We start from the raw sequence: 19,940 nt of genomic DNA, 5'->3' as shown, positions 1-19,940 counted from the left end.
CACACAAACTTTAAAAGTCGGAGTGCAAACACTCGATTCGATTTCAAAAGAATCCATATTGATTCGATATTTAACCATGATGATTTATAATTGATTTGAAATAAATTTATTCAATATATCACTGATTATAAGTTTATATAGGTAAATTACTAACGAAATCTGATTATTATTCATTTTACCATTTTTTTTATCTAATTTACACATAAATCTTTTGAGGACGTTAGTGAAATGCCATTACTGAAAATTAATTAAAAAACCGAAAATTTTCGTATATTTTTTAGTGTCCCAGTTTGCCTTAATTTTTCTCCAAATTTGAGAAAAACACTGCGATGTATTCCTCGGTTTTGAGTAAAAAGAAGTAGAGAAGATAAATTAAACTTTGACTTGGCCCATTAATGTCCAGACGGACGTTTTTCGTCTTATTTTTCAACAGTTATTATTTCTATGAAATCCGTTTGAGAAAAAATGAGGAATATCGTCGTTTCCGACGCAAAATTTCTTTAGTTTCCAGAACCCGTGCACAAAAACTTCAAAAAATGCAACTCAACAAAATTGAATCCTTTTATTAAAGAAAAATAACGAATTTTTTCGTTTCAACATTCCACTTAATCGACAATCTATCATCAAAATTCGATCGAAATCCCTTGAGGGATAAGAGGTCAAGAAGATTTCGTGTCCATGGAACTTTATCTTCAAAATCCATATTGAATTATTACAAAATTCCCCACGGTGAAGTCAAATATGGCAGCTCAAAGCTTATACATCCTTATACATCCCCCTTACCCATGCAGACACGACTGTTTTGTTTCATTTGCATGGAAAGCTAGATATATAAGGGTTTTTGGGGTCACGTATTATAAGTCCGTTACAAGATTTACCAAATTCAAACTGGCTGATCGAATATGGCGTACGAAAATTTCGAAACGATGTTTTTTTCGTGAAAATTGGTCGACGGCGTTCATTATGAATTTTTATCCGATTTTCCAACATTAAATGGTGGTCCAACATGGCGGATGAAATTCTCCAAATTTTTATATTTTCTTTGTGAATTCCCACGACGCGCGGAATTCCGGCGCGTGCCACGAAGGGATTTTTAAAAATATTCATGACTTGCTTGAGCATCTAAATATGGTCAGTTAAGTCAACGATCAGGAATTCGACAATACGTCATTTTTTTTCTTCCAATACATTAGACCTGTATAGTATATTACGCACCTAGGGAGAAAAAGTAGACTACTTCTAACCGCGAGCAAAATTGGGACCCGAGCCAAAGCGAAGGTGATAAACACGCGGTTTGAGAGGTAGTCTAATTTCACTCCTGTGGAGTGTATACTATTTTTCACCACACATACACCGAAAATTCAACCGTCTGATTTCGGGAAGTTCCGCACACGTGTGGTGAAAAGATATGTGTTCCTTTCTGTAAAAAAGATATAAGAACTTCACAGTGTCTATTTACTTTTCATAATGTAAGTGAATACTGGAATACGGTAAGTGGGTTAATGAACTATACTCCATGATCCTCTATTTCCAGCCATAAATTAGTTTTTGTGTGTTTCAACTTGTTCAAAACGTGTATACTAATTTAATTGTTAAAGAAAAGTTGGAGGTAATAGGAAAATAATCGGTGCACATTTACTAACAAGTAAGAAGATTGCCCATGTGCAGTGGACAAACTTTTAGAATAAAAATTCATTTAAAGTTAAGTCCATTCTTTCATGTTCTGCTGATTAATCATCTTATAAATATACCTTAATTTATCATGCGGTATTGCAGATACTTATTTTCTGCAGAAACTGCACAGAAACAATCAAGTTAAATATTGTGGGGTGATTACTTAAAATAGTTCATCGACATTTGACATCACTTTTTACAGGTAAGTAATCTCTATTGGATTCAAACTTTACGAAGTGATTAACGCACTCAGTATATACTATAGAAAACTTCCAAGGAAAATCAACTCAATGTTTCCTTAACGTAGTTCGATAGCTAAGTGCCGTATAAAAAATAGAGTGCAGCCCCTTTGCTGTGTGAACATTATTCGTTGTGAAATGTCCCAAAAATCCTTCAAATTGAAGTTATTTATCAGTAAAAAATGTATGCTTACGACATTTTACTAAAATTTCATAATTGCTCGTGATTTTGGAATTTTCATATTTTTTGTTTTGCGTACGCCCCTGCTAGAAGACATCTTCATGCCGTACGCACATATACGAGCATACAAATGAATGCTCAGAAGGACGTCAATTGTGACAACACTGTAAACAGGCAACTGTTTGAGACGAGCGCAGCATTCTAAAGTATAGTGATAATCATTGCCCGTTTCACTCAACAGCGTTGCCCTGTCGCGAACCTTGAAATTTTCCTACTCAAAATCTCATACGATTTTTATTACAATTAATTTTTTTTCCAAAAGCTAGACGGTAGATCACGTTTTTTTTTAAATTTTTTCTTTAGAAGATACTCTAACTCCGTGTTTTTTTTTAAATCAAAATGGTAAAAACCGTTCTATTATTTCGGTTCACATTTTTTGTTTGACGATTACCATGTATTCAGATGGAGAAACTACAGAACTTTAACTTGCAATATCTGAAAAACTAAACGGTAGAACGACTTTTTTTTTTTAATCGATTCATTAGATTTTTCTGCGCGACATATATTTTTTTCAAAGTTTTCGTAAGAAATCGTGTTTTGGTATTGAACAACCTTAATGTGTCACCTTTACGAAATTTCATTTCGCTCGAAGATACAATGGTTGAGCCGTTAAGAGATTATCAGTAGTAACCGAAGCGTTCTGTTATTTGACAATATGTTTTTCGATCCAGCATTGCTTAAAAAGGATTGATATGAATGATATTGAGCGGAGATTTGATTGACCACTTCTCCAGGCCTGAAAGTCAACCTCTCATTGTAAAAAAAAGAAAATGATACGAATCTCGTGTCTCAATTTATTAACTCAACATCAGGGAACCTTCTTGCGTGTGATGACACTTGCGGTTATCGAGTGGTATGTTTGTTAAAATCTGATGATTTTAGAGTCGTATTTTCTGGTCCCAAACTGTACAACACGAGGATCTCGGAGAATATAAAATTAAATTTGGACGAAAAGTTGTAAACTTGTTCTCTTCCTAAACGATTCAAACAAAACATTGTGGCAGGACCGTCTAGAGGTAAAGAGTATAAGAAAAGATAACAGAGAGAAAGAGAGAGGGGGAGAGAGATTGATTGATATTTTTTATTTTGATCTGGATAGAAGATCCATATTTAACAGTAGATAATGCAATAATATGGGAGATTTATTTGGACCCTCATGCTCAAATAAGTAGGCGAACAATCGAGATTTAAAAACAGTTAATGAAGAAACCAAGCGAAATTCACTGGGGAGCTAATGTCAAAAATACATAGTCCGGGAGCCAGCAACACTATTTTTTTTTTTTTTTTTGACAAATTTGCGCAACATTTATTGTATTGTTTTCGTATCATATTAGCGCTTGTTGAACATAAAATCGACTCCTGCAGGCGCATCAGCGGGACAACGCTTATCAGCGGATTGTTTAAACAATTGAGTGATTGTCAAAAATGCGCAAAGCTGAAACTTCACGTATTGTTTATTGACAGGTCATTATGGGAAAAAAACAATTCCTGCCACCTCTACTGTTGAACGATAAATTCCTGCCAGCGGGGTGATAGTGTTGAAAAAAATATCGACTTATATCCGCAAAGCTGAAATTTGTTTTATCATTAGTTTAATAATTAAGATAGTGAAAAAAATTATGCTCCCAGCCATTTCACAGAACATGACGTCGGCAGGAGTAAAATAGTCGTACACGAAAATCCATGATATTTTCCATTCCATTATAATTGACTTATATCCGCAAAACTGAATTTTTTATTCAATTAGTTTAATGATTGAGTTAGCGAAGAAAATTAGGCTGCCAGCAATTTGACAGAACATGGCGTCGTCAGGAGGTAGTAGAGTTATTACTGGATAAGTGACATATGAGAAACCCTCAATCATCATCAATGTTTCAGATTGTTTCGATGAGTCAAGTGTCTTCGTCAGAATCCTCACTGTCACTGATATTTCCATCCTCGTCAGCATCAGATTTATTGGAGTCTGTAAAATTTTTTTTTTTTAATTTAGAATTGATAGATACATGGAAAAAATGAACTATAGTTTTTACAGTTTTCCCCATGAACAGCGCCTCTCGGAAGGAAACTGTGAACATTTTACTATATGAACATTGTATTTTTTACAATTACTAGGGTCATCGCACGCGCAAGCGCGCGCTTGTCTTTAATTGTTTTAACACTTTTTAAATAAAAATATTACTCAGGAATATTGTTTTGAATAGTTCATTGCAAAAATCACGGTATCTACGGTCGAATAGTAATTGCGCACGCTTCACTCTTACTAAATTACTCCATCACTTCACTCTTATGTCGCTATAAATAAATTTATCTGTCACGATCGCGATCGAATGTGATGCAATTGTTTCCTCTTTTTTTCTACGATCTGAAATACGCACATGAACGAACTCCGAGCACAACATCGACAACCAATCAAAGTACGTCTATAGCAGCTTCAAAAATAACTCGCACTTCGAGATTTCGTGACAACTCTTCTTTTATAAAAGGATGAATGCTGAATTATTAAACTGTAAAAATACAATGTTCACAGCAAAATATTCGGCTTCCTTTCAAAAAGCGCTGTTGATGGGAAAAACTGTGAAAATTATAGTTCATTTTTTCCGTGTATTTATCAATTCTATATCGAAAAAAAATTTTTTACGCACTCCAATGAATCTGATGATGACGGTTTGAAAGGTCGGTTTTTGTCGATATTTATGCCTCTGAGGGGCTGTGTCCGTTTTGCCCCGAAATTTTTTTTTTAACGAAATTTGGGACACAAGGACTGGGCGTCCATTTTGGGACTAAAAAATAGTTGAAAGACCATATGCTCATCAATGAAACTTGCTTAAATCCTTAAGTGTTCATTTTGCCCCATACTACCCTATAGCAACGAAAAATGTCGCTGGCTCCCGGACTAACATGGGTTTTATGACAAATGAATTTAAAAATGTAGTGGTACGCAACTTGGATATATGAAAAACATCAGAAAAACACAGAGAGAGAGAGAGAGAGAAACAGGGCTCAGCCTGTTTCTGGGCAGTCGGACACCCCGCATTGTTCGCGTATATTAAGAGATGGGGTAGCGGCTCGAGACCAAGTATTAAAAGAAAAAATTGTAGCGCAAAAGAAAAGCCAGCGCGAACCCTGCCGTACTCTTATATATACGCGAATATGCCGGTTTTATGATATAGTACAGATATACACGAACAATGCGGCGTCCAACTACCTGATGCCGCCGAGCTGACACCTTGCCGATCACAAGAGAAAAGGAGAGCGAGAGAGATAGAGATAGCGACTTGAAGAGGAAATTAAAAAAGGACACAACATATGTAAAGTACATGTGATAATGAGATGAAAAAAAAACGCCTGGAAACACTTTCAAAAGTTCGTTCCGTATACAGTTATTTCGAATTTTGTAAAAATCCTAAAACAGTTTCTACCTCGAATCCATTCCACGTCGATAGAGATAAAATTCGAGACTCGTTACGGATTTTCTGTGATTCAAAGAATCAAGGGGAAAAAAGAATGATTCCATTTTTTATGAAAATTAATATCCTAGAGTGAGAAAGTCTGAAAAAAAGGAAAAAATTAGAACTGATAAAAGAAGTTCCCCACCATCGATGTTTGGTAGCACACGCGTGTATCTACAAAACTGTCACAAGTGATACAAAGGGGCGGCGATTAAGATTTTTTTCCACTCGTGTTCGGTGTTGAATGGCAAAGAATATCTTTTTTTTGATACATTATAACTTTGTAATTATATAGCAACAGGCGAATCTCAATAAAGTGGGATTGTATCGGAACAAAACGTTCTAAAAATACTGTCCTCAGATATTTTAAAAGAAAAAAGTTGTTCTATATTGTGGTTCACTGAGAGAGAGAGCGAGAGAGGGAGAGAAAGAGAGAGAGAGGCGGACTAAGCAGGCAAAAAGCCTGGCACTTGTTGAACATTTCCTCAGTACAGTGCAAGGATTTGTGAAAAATTAATATGGAATCATTTATTGAAATAAATATTCGGTAAGAAAGAAACATTGCAATCGAAACAACATCTCAATTGAAAAAAATTGTACTATTTGCTCGGATTCTGAACTACAAAACGACACTCTAAAATCATCAGATTCTGATAAAAACATTACCCGATAACCGTGAGTGTCATCACACGCGGAAGGTATTTTGATGTTAAATTGATAGTTTTACACACGAGACCGCATTTTTTTTTTTTACCAACCAATTAGTAAAGACAACGCACTTTTCTGGTTTCATTGATTATAAAATAAAAACTAATGGAACTATGGAAATATAAATTCAAAAGATGAAATGTAGTGAATAAAAATGTGAAGAGAATGAGCGTTATACTTAGCACGACAGTAAACGTCAATCTTCATTTCTCGCTTCAATGTTGCAACATTCGTGAGAATTAGGCCCAAACATAATAGATCAGGAAATGGAGATACAAAATCGTCAGATTTTGCCAAAAATAGTAACACAGGTAACGGCGAGTGCCATCACACGCGGAAAGGTACTCTGATGTTATGTTTACAGTTTTAGACACGAGATTCCTAGTACCTTGTTTATTATTAACAAATTAGTGAAAAAACGCACTGTTTTTAGTTTTTTGCTTATACAACGAAAACCAATGAAGTTAAGTCAAAGCGACCAAAAACAAAATGTAGGAAATGAAAATGTAAAGAGAATGAGCTCTGGAACGACCCTATCCATAGATAATTATTTATTAATTATAATTAAAGGAAAATATTGAAAAAAAACACAAAAAGACATTTTTTCAAAATTTTTAATTGTTATCATTTTTTAAGTTGATTCTTTCTTTTTTTTGCACGATTGTAGGTATTGATAGATACTTCCTCTGTAAAAAATCCAGGTGCTGTCAGATAATTATTTTTTGAGTGATTCCACTCAGACGTTAAGAGGGTCATTTCTTTCGGCAAAGCTGGATGCTCTACCAGCTGTCCGATTTCAATTTATCAAGTCGATTTTTAAAAAAAATATTGTTCAGACAAAAGTTGTTCAGAATCAAAAGGACTATAATATGTGATTATTCATTTTTTTGTATAGTAATAGAGGCGTGCCAGAGCATTTCTATGAACCCAAAAATTTTTGTTATAATATGTAATTTTAAAAAAATTATGTTTTTACATAATACTTTCACCCATTCTTTCAGAAACACGATAAGAATGGTTATTTGTAGCCACGCGTTTTCCAATCTCATGATTTTCTGCGCTAAATATGCAGAATAAAGGAATGAATTATGCGAGGCAGCCTTTAAAGTTTTTTGAGAGTGACAAAATATCATATGATTCATGATTTCATGGAACACTTTCTCCTATGAGACCGAAGAAAAATTTTCGCTTCGCGATTCTTGAAGAAAAAATAGACAATTATTCAAAAGTGGCTTAAGCACTCTAAATTTTTTTTTTTAATCTGAGATTTTAAGAAAATTACATTTTTTTGATGTACTAACGATTTCCGTTTGACCTCCGAGGAAAAAAAAACATCGCTTTTTTTAAACACCCTAATGCACAAACATTTATCACGAAAGCTTCTCATTAAAATTTTCAATGGTTTACAGATTTAAATACATTGGTTTTTAGTGTTCGAAATCGGTTTTCATTGTTTTTCAATGTGGCGTACCTTTCCGACCAAATTGCAACGAATTTCATAGACAACGCTACATTGGAAAAGACATTTGAAAAAGATAGTTCCAAAATTGTTCCAGAAAACTATCATAAAGAAAAAAACAGCAATTTTGGAAAAAATAACCGTTATTTAATGATTATTTCGAAGTTTTTCGGCTATTTATTTTTCCTGAGTACAACTTTCATATGCCTCTTTCACGTGTCCAATTTTTATTAAAATCGTTGAGAAAAATTAATTTTATTTAAACATCTTTATCGATGTTTTTTTCAAGCTAATAAGGCATCCTTCTTGCTAATTCACCATGATAAAATTTAATTAGTTCATTAGAGTAGGTATGAAAAAGTTATGAAAATTTTCCAATGATTTACTGCAATGCAGTAGAGTAGTAACCTTTTTCTTTAAAAGAATCATGGAATATATTGGAATATATTGGAATATATTGAAACAATGGAATATATTGGAATGTACTCCAAACCATTCTAACGATATCCAGACAAAAAAATGTATCATTGCCAAAACAATATAATTTTTCACATTCGGAATCTGTACACGGAATCACCTATTTTTCGATATTTACGAATAATATAAATATAGGTATATCGAACTAAAATTTTTGGCGACTCGCAATATTTATCGGGATGAAACATGTTTTATTTGCTCTATTTATTTGTTATATCGCTTATTTTGCCCCGCCGGTACCTATATGATTCATTTTGTTTATACGTTGATTAACGTAAAATATGTACCGCAATATTTATACAATTCTTTCGAAATACAATTTTATAAAATTAAACACATGAAATTCAAACGCTGCGAATCTCCAGGGTTGGAACTCTATGTAAGTGCAATTTTTATAAGCATCCAAATTATTGAAAGTGAACTCATAAAATTCAAACCCTGCAAACCCCTACTCCTTGGATTTATCCATAAAAATTCGGTTTGACCAAACAATTTGAAATTTTACGTATATTCGAATAAATTATGGCAAATTTTTTTACACGGTCACTTTGATGACCGTCATCATCAAAGTACACAATCGCATGAAAAATTGTTACCAAAAAAATCGACTGTCCTAGATATAGGCCGAATTTTTTACCGACTATACGACGGATAGGTGGTTTAGAAGAAGTGAGGGTAAAACAAACTGGCGACGAAAGCACTAGCGGAGCGAAGATACCCGACCAGCAAGACAAGTGATATAGTATAGATATACTCGCTTGAACTTGAATAGCAACTTCAAAACTTTAATATCGCGGTAAATATTTTGAGTCACCAAAAACCATTTCAGAAGAAGTTTTGTCTTGTATTCTTAAATAGAAGCAGTATGGCGAATTTCGGTTCGAAATTCGGTATTCGCGTTTAGGAAGTTTATCATTTTTTTCATCATAGCACCACCGCGGGAAAAATTTAAACAATTCCTCTGCGAATCAACTTGGAATGATGCTATCTATTAAAAAGTACTTTCTAATCAGCGCGCAATAAATTAATGGGGATTTTTCTTATGTAGAGTTGAAGTAGTGCGAAAAATATTTTGAATTCCAACATTTCTAAACATCCCATGTAGTTGTGATCAGCGCGTCGGCGTACGCGCTAGTTACTCGCTCGTACACGCTCGCACTCGCTTGCGCAGTCGCTGGTTGATTACTTTGTTATGGTACTTCATTCTGTGTTGACACGCCGAGCGCATCGTACTGATCAACAAATTTTCCATAGTGTTCTTTCTTTTTGCATTTTTCTTTATTATTGGTATTATCAAGCTGCCTGCTAAGGCTAATAGCTTTTCGTATAAATAGTGCTACTTAAGTTTTTTTCATAATCTCGGTTATTCCTATAATAGTGATTTTTAAGATCTTAGCATACGTTTTTTAGCTGTTAGTCTTGTACACTTTTTTCATATTTTTTGTGTACTGTGTGTTGTTGCGTTGTGTTGTATCGGACATTTAATATGCCGCCAAGGCAGCAAAAACGTTTGCCCTTATCCGACCGCATTAAGGACGGACGAGTTTTCCAAAAGAGCGGTACATCTCCCGATGGCCGGACCATGTAAGTTTGAATAATGTTGGACAATTTTCTTCTTGCATGTTTATTATATTGCTAGTTTTTATACGATCTCAACTTTCATTTAACGTAACTATATTTTTACCAGCGGTTTACAAACATATGCGTGAGGCGGAAAAGTCGAAGCGAAAAATTGTATTATAGTTGCGAATCTATTTTTCTTTTTCATACTGAATATAAATAATTCCAATTTCTTACGATCAATAATCAAAATGGATAAACGCCTCATATTTTGGAATTTTTCCAAAAAACATGCAATTTTTTTTATGTGTAAACATACACGGAAACGCTAGGGAATGTATCGTCTCGGACAATGGAAAACTACGGTAGCAATAGGGCTGTTGAATGGGGCGACCGGGGTTTGTTTACATCCCGCTAGCATCCCTGTTGCCGGTCATTTCTTTGGCCGGTCTCATTCTCTCTCTCTCTCTCTCTCTCTCTCTTACTCGCTCTCGCTAGATTGGACTGCTTGAATGGGTTGGCTAATTCCTGGACATAGTGATCTTAGTTTTCTGTTGCTTCTTCTACTGCATGTAAATTTTCAAGTCTTTTTGGTTATTTTATTTGTCTTTAGGTTTTTCAATATTTTAGTCTATTCTATTGTGTTATATATTTTTTTGTGCTTTGTTTCGCCGTTATTTTAAGAAGATCACGTTTTTCGTATTTTTTGCTTCGTCAATTCTGGGTTGCTATTTTTCTTTTGCGGTTTATGTGGATTTTGTTATTTTTAATTTCAAGTAAGAGTTGGCTTCAACACATACGAAACTATATACTTTCTTTTCCTCTGCTCGGGAGAAACTTAAGTTTCAATACTTTTGATCTATATTTCTCCCAACACTCCTTAAAAACTTTGATTTATGTAACAAAAACGACGGTTATCCTCTGCTGATAAACAATTGGACTTCAATATAATTCGACAATAAGTTTACCCTTCAGTGATAAAACAAGTTGAGTTTGATCGAATTGAAATTTTTTTTTCCCACTCCTGAAAATGAAAGTGGGCTGCAATAAACTTATTTTTCCTCTGCCAAAGAAAAGGTTGGTTTCAATATTTTTAGTTGAATTATTCTCCAACGCTCCTTGAAAAATTCAACGGATTTAATAATAGGTGAAGGATCCCTTACTAAAAAACGAATGGGCGTCAACATATTCAGACGACAGATTTTTCTTTTACTGGAAGAGAGTTTGACTTTGATATCATTGAAAAAAAGATTATTTTCCTGTGTTGAAAATGGAAGCTGGCTTCTGCCAACTTGGCAAAACTTTCATTTCTTCTACTGGGAAAAATCAAGAATAGTTATCCTTTGCTAAAAAACGATTGAGTTTGAATATATTCGACTATTGTTTTTACTTCGCTCGAGGAAAATTCCACTTTCATATAATTTCAGTGTTTCCGTCCTCTGTCTAAATAAAAGTTGACCTCGACACATCCCACAGAACGTTTCTGTCCACCGCAGGGAAAAACCTTGATTTCAATATCATTAAATGTTTTTTCCTTCCGCTGAAAATGGAATTAAAGATAGCAATGATCTCGGAAAAAAGGATTCCATTCCTTCGCCGATTAAAAAACCCAGTTGTGATATCTTAAATGAATTATTTTCCTTCGCTCATTGAAAAAATTGACTGATACTATCAGAACAACGGTTATTCCTTGCTAAAGAAAACACGCGGGCTTCAACATATTCAGACAATAGTAACTGAAAAAGAATTTGACTGCGATATCATTGAAAAGTTTATGTTTCCGTACTGAGAATCAAAACTGGCTTCCGTTAACTTAGAAAAACTTACATTTTCTCTGCTGAAAAAAAATCAAGTTTCAGTATCTGTCATTTATCTCTTCCCTACGCTCTTTGAAAAATTCGACTAATGAAATTGGAACATCAGTTACCCTTTGCTCAAAAACGACTTTGCTTAAATATATTTGGACTATAGTTTTTTACTTCGCTCTTGGAAAATTCCACTTTCATATAATTTCAGTGTTTCCGTCCTCTGTCTAAATAAAAGTTGACCTCGACACATCCCACAGAACGTTTCTGTCCACCGCAGGGAAAAACCTTGATTTCAATATCATTAAATGTTTTTTCCTTCCGCTGAAAATGGAATTAAAGATAGCAATGATCTCGGAAAAAAGGATTCCATTCCTTCGCTGATTAAAAAACCCAGTTGTGATATCTTAAATGAATTATTTTCCTTCGCTCATTGAAAAAATTGACTGATACTATCAGAACAACGGTTATTCCTTGCTAAAGAAAACACGCGGGCTTCAACATATTCAGACAATAGTAACTGAAAAAGAATTTGACTGCGATATCATTGAAAAGTTTATGTTTCCATACTGAGAATCAAAACTGGCTTCCGTTAACTTAGAAAAACTTACATTTTCTCTGCTGAAAAAAAATCAAGTTTCAGTATCTGTCATTTATCTCTTCCCTACGCTCTTTGAAAAATTCGACTAATGAAATTGGAACATCGGTTACCCTTTGCTCAAAAACGACTTTGCTTAAATATATTTGGACTATAGTTTTTTACTTCGCTCTTGGAAAATTCCACTTTCATATAATTTCAGTGTTTCCGTCCTCTGTCTAAATAAAAGTTGACCTCGACACATCCCACAGAACTTTTCTCTCCACCGCAGGGAAAAACCTTCATTTCAATATCATTAAATGTTTTTTCCTTCCGCTGAAAATGGAATTAAAGATAGCAATGATCTCAGAAAAAAGGATTCCATTCCTTCGCTGATTAAAAAACCCAGTTGTGATATCTTAAATGAATTATTTTCCTTCGCTCATTGAAAAAATTGACTGATACTATCAGAACAACGGTTATTCCTTGCTAAAGAAAACACGCGGGCTTCAACATATTCAGACAATAGTAACTGAAAAAGAATTTGACTGCGATATCATTGAAAAGTTTATGTTTCCGTACTGAGAATCAAAACTGGCTTCCGTTAACTTAGAAAAACTTACATTTTCTCTGCTGAAAAAAAATCAAGTTTCAGTATCTGTCATTTATCTCTTCCCTACGCTCTTTGAAAAATTCGACTAATGAAATTGGAACATCGGTTACCCTTTGCTCAAAAACGACTTTGCTTAAATATATTTGGACTATAGTTTTTTACTTCGCTCTTGGAAAATTCCACTTTCATATAATTTCAGTGTTTCCGTCCTCTGTCTAAATAAAAGTTGACCTCGACACATCCCACAGAACGTTTCTGTCCACCGCAGGGAAAAACCTTGATTTCAATATCATTAAATGTTTTTTCCTTCCGCTGAAAATGGAATTAAAGATAGCAATGATCTCGGAAAAAAGGATTCCATTCCTTCGCCGATTAAAAAACCCAGTTGTGATATCTTAAATGAATTATTTTCCTTCGCTCATTGAAAAAATTGACTGATACTATCAGAACAACGGTTATTCCTTGCTAAAGAAAACACGCGGGCTTCAACATATTCAGACAATAGTTACTGAAAAAGAATTTGACTGCGATATCATTGAAAAGTTTATGTTTCCGTACTGAGAATCAAAACTGGCTTCCGTTAACTTAGAAAAACTTACATTTTCTCTGCTGAAAAAAAATCAAGTTTCAGTATCTGTCATTTATCTCTTCCCTACGCTCTTTGAAAAATTCGACTAATGAAATTGGAACATCAGTTACCCTTTGCTCAAAAACGACTTTGCTTAAATATATTTGGACTATAGTTTTTTACTTCGCTCTTGGAAAATTCCACTTTGATATAATTTCAGTGTTTCCGTCCTCTGTCTAAATAAAAGTTGACCTCGACACATCCCACAGAACGTTTCTGTCCACCGCAGGGAAAAACCTTGATTTCAATATCATTAAATGTTTTTTCCTTCCGCTGAAAATGGAATTAAAGATAGCAATGATCTCGGAAAAAAGGATTCCATTCCTTCGCTGATTAAAAAACTCAGTTGTGATATCTTAAATGAATTATTTTCCTTCGCTCATTGAAAAAATTGACTGATACTATCAGAACAACGGTTATTCCTTGCTAAAGAAAACACGCGGGCTTCAACATATTCAGACAATAGTAACTGAAAAAGAATTTGACTGCGATATCATTGAAAAGTTTATGTTTCCGTACTGAGAATCAAAACTGGCTTCCGTTAACTTAGAAAAACTTACATTTTCTCTGCTGAAAAAAAATCAAGTTTCAGTATCTGTCATTTATCTCTTCCCTACGCTCTTTGAAAAATTCGACTAATGAAATTGGAACATCGGTTACCCTTTGCTCAAAAACGACTTTGCTTAAATATATTTGGACTATAGTTTTTTACTTCGCTCTTGGAAAATTCCACTTTGATATAATTTCAGTGTTTCCGTCCTCTGTCTAAATAAAAGTTGACCTCGACACATCCCACAGAACTTTTCTCTCCACCGCAGGGAAAAACCTTCATTTCAATATCATTAAATGTTTTTTCCTTCCGCTGAAAATGGAATTAAAGATAGCAATGATCTCAGAAAAAAGGATTCCATTCCTTCGCTGATTAAAAAACCCAGTTGTGATATCTTAAATGAATTATTTTCCTTCGCTCATTGAAAAAATTGACTGATACTATCAGAACAACTGTTATTCCTTGCTAAAGAAAACACGCGGGCTGCAACATATTCAGATAATAGTTACTGAAAAAGAATTTGACTGCGATATCATTGAAAAGTTTATGTTTCCGTGCTGAGAATGAAAACTGGCTTCCGTTAACTTGGAAAAACTTTCATTTTCTCCGCTGAAAAAAAATCAAATTCCAGTATCTGTCATTATTCTCTTCTCTACGTTCTTTGAAAAATTCGACTAATGAAACTTGAACAACAGTTATTAAAAAGCATTGCTCTGCTGATTAAGAAACCCTGTCGTGATATCTTTGATGAATTTTCTCTCTTGCTGGGAATATTTTTCTTCTCTCTGCTGGGAAGAAACTTCGTTTCAATATCTGTAATTAATTTTTTTTGCTCCTTGAAAAATTTAATTGATCTAATCGGAACAATATTTATCTTCTGCTGAATAACAGTCTGCCTTCAATATGTTCGTACATTAGTTACAAAGCATAAGTATGCACGTCGTATTCATACGTGATCCAATTTAGAATTCGAAAGGGCTTGTTTGAAATCACTTCAAAAAAATGAAATATAATCAATCCTTCAATCTTATTACATAGGTCATTCCTGTATTGAAATCATCTGTTCAATAATTGAAACAAACTTCAGTTCGATTTCTCTTGATTTCCCAGTTATCTACGCTGTAGTCGGAAAACTATTTGTCAAGGGACGGCAAAATTACTAAATGGGCTTATAGAAGATGGATATCCCCATTCGCAATACTGTGTTCCAGACGATATGGTTGAGCATATATGTCGCTTTAAAACTGTCTTATCGGATGCTCTTTCTCGGCATTGGTACAAATTAAAAGATTTGTACGATGCGTATGCAGTTCTGTAAGTATTTTCGCGTAGTTTCATAGTTTTTCGTATGTGCTTTTATGTATTCTCTAAAATAGTTAGCTTTTTACCATATTGATTCATCGATAAATCTCAAAAACCGTATCTTTACGGCAACGAGTAAGACGTACTATTTCTTCTTAGCTTGTTGATCGGAGTTCTCACTTTTATTGTTATGATTGCTATTCCCATATCAAGTCATCCAGAAGCAGCCAGCCATGTTTCATTCCGATCCATCAGGAGCTTTATGAAAGAATGCAGAAAGAAGCATTATCCCCCGAGTCCCCATACGGTCCGTGAATTCGTGGATCGACTCGTTGATCCAGTGTTTGCTCGCAATCTAGAGTACGATAATGGTCGACTTTCTGTGCGTTTGATCATTGACAACAGCGGTGCACAGCATGCCCTATTTTTCGATAAAAATTTCGTGCGGCAAGAAATGGCTGAGGTATCAAGGCTTCTTATTGATGGAACGTTTTGTTCGCGACCCCGGATTGATGGAGTATATCAATTGCTCACTATTATGGGGATAAAATTGAATCACGTAAGAATTGATTTGCATTTAAAGCATGCTAAAGTATAAAACTAACAAATTCGATACCGTACAACAAAATAACAGGGTATGAGGTATGTTTTATTATATTAAACGTGATTGCAAACTGGGTTATAAAAAAAAATTCATGATTTGATAGCGAATCCGATTCTAATTATGTTTACTCTCACGGCCTCTAGGGCTTCCCCTTCATATGGGTCATCATGACATCAAAGACGCAAAATGCTTATGAAGCATGTTTGCAATATGTAAAAACACATATTCTGCATGCGCATAACATTCTTCTTGTGATGAGCGACTTTGAACGCGCATTGCGGAATGCTGTTTTGAAAGCATTTCCAACCGCTCTAAGTACGGGTTGTAATACCCATCACGATCGTGTAAGTATTTTGAGATTAGATGATATGATTTTTCAAGAAAGAGAATGAATAATAATATAAAACTGATTTATCATCAACGTAAAACCATACTATTGAAGTTGACGTTTCATCAAAACAATAAGTATCCAAGTATATGTCAATTAAAATAATCATGTACTGGATTTTAGGCGATATATAAGAAAGCCAGGGCCCTCCATCTTCAAAATTTATTTCGGACCAACGCAGAAGCCAAAAGTTTTTTCAAAAAACTTTTGGCTCTGGCGTATTTGCCTGCTGATCATATTGCCAACCAATTCGAAACTATCAAGAATAGTTTAACACCGACAGTCCGAAGACAGCTGAACCCACTATGCGACTATTACGCCCGGTATTGGCTAGGAATTGTCAAGCCAGAGGGCTTTAGCGTCTATGGGCTTAGCTGTCGGACGAACAATATCGTGGAGTCTTATCACAGCAGACTTAAGCACAGGATAGAAGCTCGCCCTGGTCCTTGGGACTTTGTTTGTAGGTTTTGTTTGCAGTCGAACGTAACTACACGCAATTCTTATTTTCAATAAAGGGATGAAATGGGATTAATATTGACAATTTTGTCCAACAGGCAAGCTACTCAAACTACAAGCCAACGTTCGATCGGACATCGAACACTTAAAAAACAATGTACCGATCGGCAGGCACGCACGTTATTCGACAGTCTTCAAGCAAAAGAAATTGATAAAAGGTTAGATTAAATAAAGATCATTTTGATTCCGAATCAGCAATAACTGAATGCCTTAGAGATAGGTTATCATATTTGTTTACCGTAATTTCAGTTTGTAATTTGCGAATATATTTTTACGTTATTTGATAGTATATATATCTATAATAATATTTCGAATATAGATGGGTCATTCCATACCAAACCGACCAAACCGTGACCCCGACCATTTTTGATTTTTCTGAAAATTTTCTATTTTGTACTTACTGAAAGAAGTCATTCCTAATTATTTTAGATATTTTCCTCAACTTATCTGATCACAATAGATTTTTAAAAATTTCGTACAATTCTTTTGTAAACGCCCATAACTTCTTTAATAACAGAGATATCGAAATAAAATAGTAGGTCATTTTTTTCGTCTTGAGTTGTAGTTTTCTGAAAAAAGTACGAAAAAAAAACAAAATAAATTTTCATACTTTTTTTCCAGTTTTTAACCAAAAATATTTTGATCAAAAATATCGGTTAGAACACATTTATATTGCTACGTACACTACCAGGGCACAGTTTCCCGACGACAAGCTAGAAAAGTTGAATGAAATTTTAACCCAGAAAAAGTATTTTTTTTTTTATTTTTAATTCATTAGAGTTTCATCGCATTATTTTCTAAAATTTTTTTAACCTGAGTTTTAACCTGTGTGCTCTCGGCGTTGATCCAGATTTTTCGTGAACTATGGAATCTTATTAGAATATCTATAAAGTAAAAGAAGATTCATTTTTATATTAGAATTTTTCATTGATAAATATCTTGAAAACCTTATTGATAAAATCTTGGAAAAAATCTGATAAAATTCTAATTAATTAGAAAACGAAAAAAGATAAAACTTTTTTTTCTGTCAAAATTCCATAGACAGAACCCCATCGTTTTCGAGTTACGACATTGAATGTACTTGAGGCCCTCGGCCCGCTTCGCGGTATCAGAGCTACATCGCGCCTTATCGCGGGAATGTAAATATGTACTACAGTCACATGCATGTGTCACACAGGTACAGGCACCTGTGGGTGACTCATACATACGTCTGGAGCTACGTTACGTTCATATTTAATTCTCGCAAAAAGTCTACGAGATCGGAAATCGAACCGAGGGCCTCCCGATGCTCTGGTTTAGAGGCAAGTACGCTAACCACTAGACCAGAGCGCAAGTATTATTTGATATATTACTTAAATATGTGAAGACGTGTAAAAACATCGGTGTCCAAAACAAAAAAAGGCACATCTTGTATAATAGCTAATCTATTAATATTCCATTTAGCGTGGCGTGAGCTACACATGCTTGAAATTACGGTGAATGAATTCATCGAAAAGGCAGCGGCTTTAAAAGGCAATATCGAAATAATCATGGCTAATCACGAAGATATGCAAGAAAATGACGAGGCTCATGAACATGAGCTGCAGGAAACTCCATCGGTCAATCCATTAGGTAAAATTGTTTGTTTACATTAATTCAGGCTTATGAATCATGGTCGCAAAGTACAATCTCCCCGGAATCATTTTAGATCCAGATTTCGAGCGAGAAATATTCTCTGAGGAACCACCACGATGGCTCCTGGACAATTCCATAACTTTTCAAGAAAATGGTAAATAATACCGATTAGTCGAAGCAAATTTTGTATTCTGTTTAGGTAATAGACGAAAGGAAATACCACGAGTATCTTCCTTTCTTAAAAATGTCAAGTAGCTTCCTCCAACATTTCAATTATATAATGAACGTACTAACTTTTTAAAATAAGTAACATTTAAAAAATTTGCTTAGATCATAATCACAATTTAAAAAAATGCAATTTCGAATAAATTAAAAATATATATGAATTTTTTATCCGTAGAACAAGTTATGCCGATTGTGATCGATGACGACTCGGACGCTTCGTCACTTGTTTCTAATGGTAATTTGCATAACACTGTTTTTGGAACCATTTTTATTGTATTCGTTTATACTGGAATTGGAAACGTAATTGCTTTTGTACACTTATTCTTTGCAGCCAACAATGAAGATGTGGGAAATTTGCTTCTGGGTGATGAAGAACGGAGGACATTCCCACAACCCAACATAATTGGTAATTATTTTCGATTCATTGCAAGCACAAAGCAGTATCTCAAAATATTCTCATTTTTAAATTGAAAAAGAAATTATACATAGTAATTGAAAGCTTCAATTGATACATGCATATTTTAACACGCTGACGTATTGAACTGTGAGAAAAAAGTAGGCGAACTTTCTCCACAACTGTCTATGTTCAATTAAATCGTGTTTATATTTTTAATGACCAACACTCAGAATAATTTGCATTGAATTTTTATCTAACCGATTGCAAATATCAGATGTAAGGAAATACCCTCATCATTTTTTGCTCTATAGAAAACCAGCCGATTGTGATCGACGACGACTCGGACGCTTCGTCACTTGTTTTTAATGGTAATTTGCATAAGACTGTTTTTGGAACCATTTTTATTGTATTCGATTATACTGCAATTGAAAACTTAATTGCTTTTGTACACTTATTCTTTGCAGCCAACAATGAAGATGTGGGAAATTTGCTTCTAGGTGATGAAGAACGGAGGACATTCCCACAACCCAACATAATTGGTAATTATTTTCGATTCATTGCAAGCACAAAGCAGTATCTCAAAATATTCTCATTTTTAAATTGAAAAAGAAATTATACATAGTAATTGAAAGCTTCAATTGATACATGCATATTTTAACACGCTGACGTATTGAACTGTGAGAAAAAAGTAGGCGAACTTTCTCCACAACTGTCTATGTTCAATTAAATCGTGTTTATATTTTTAATGACCAACACTCAGAATAATTTGCATTGAATTTTTATCTAACCGATTGCAAATATCAGATGTAAGGAAATACCCTCATCATTTTTTGCTCTATAGAAAACCAGCCGATTGTGATCGACGACGACTCGAACGCTTCGTCACTTGTTTTTAATGGTAATTTGCATAAGAC

The 19,940-nt window shown here is 34.3% G+C and overlaps 1 protein-coding gene across 4 annotated transcripts in view; it reads left to right on the top strand.

Moving 5' to 3' along the window:
* LOC122409791 (lysosomal enzyme receptor protein) overlaps positions 1 to 19,940 on the top strand; it is a 58,047-nt gene that overhangs the window by 25,465 nt on the left and 12,642 nt on the right. For 3 of the 4 annotated variants that reach the window (XM_043417598.1, XM_043417597.1, XM_043417600.1), the window contains exons 14-23: positions 16,030 to 16,230; positions 16,398 to 16,734; positions 16,829 to 16,948; positions 18,234 to 18,401; positions 18,478 to 18,558; positions 18,805 to 18,864; positions 18,961 to 19,035; positions 19,338 to 19,394; positions 19,491 to 19,565; positions 19,868 to 19,924. In XM_043417598.1, the coding sequence (XP_043273533.1) occupies positions 16,030 to 16,230; positions 16,398 to 16,734; positions 16,829 to 16,948; positions 18,234 to 18,401; positions 18,478 to 18,558; positions 18,805 to 18,864; positions 18,961 to 19,035; positions 19,338 to 19,394; positions 19,491 to 19,565; positions 19,868 to 19,924 (1,231 nt within the window). The remainder of the gene's footprint in view (positions 1 to 16,029; positions 16,231 to 16,397; positions 16,735 to 16,828; positions 16,949 to 18,233; positions 18,402 to 18,477; positions 18,559 to 18,804; positions 18,865 to 18,960; positions 19,036 to 19,337; positions 19,395 to 19,490; positions 19,566 to 19,867; positions 19,925 to 19,940) is intronic. The other variant, XM_043417599.1, reaches the window with a different exon arrangement.

The sequence above is a fragment of the Venturia canescens genome, chromosome 4, assembly GCF_019457755.1.
Source record: "Venturia canescens isolate UGA chromosome 4, ASM1945775v1, whole genome shotgun sequence".
NCBI classification, from domain to species: Eukaryota; Metazoa; Arthropoda; class Insecta; order Hymenoptera; family Ichneumonidae; genus Venturia; species Venturia canescens.
This window is presented reverse-complemented; position numbering and strand designations above follow the sequence as displayed.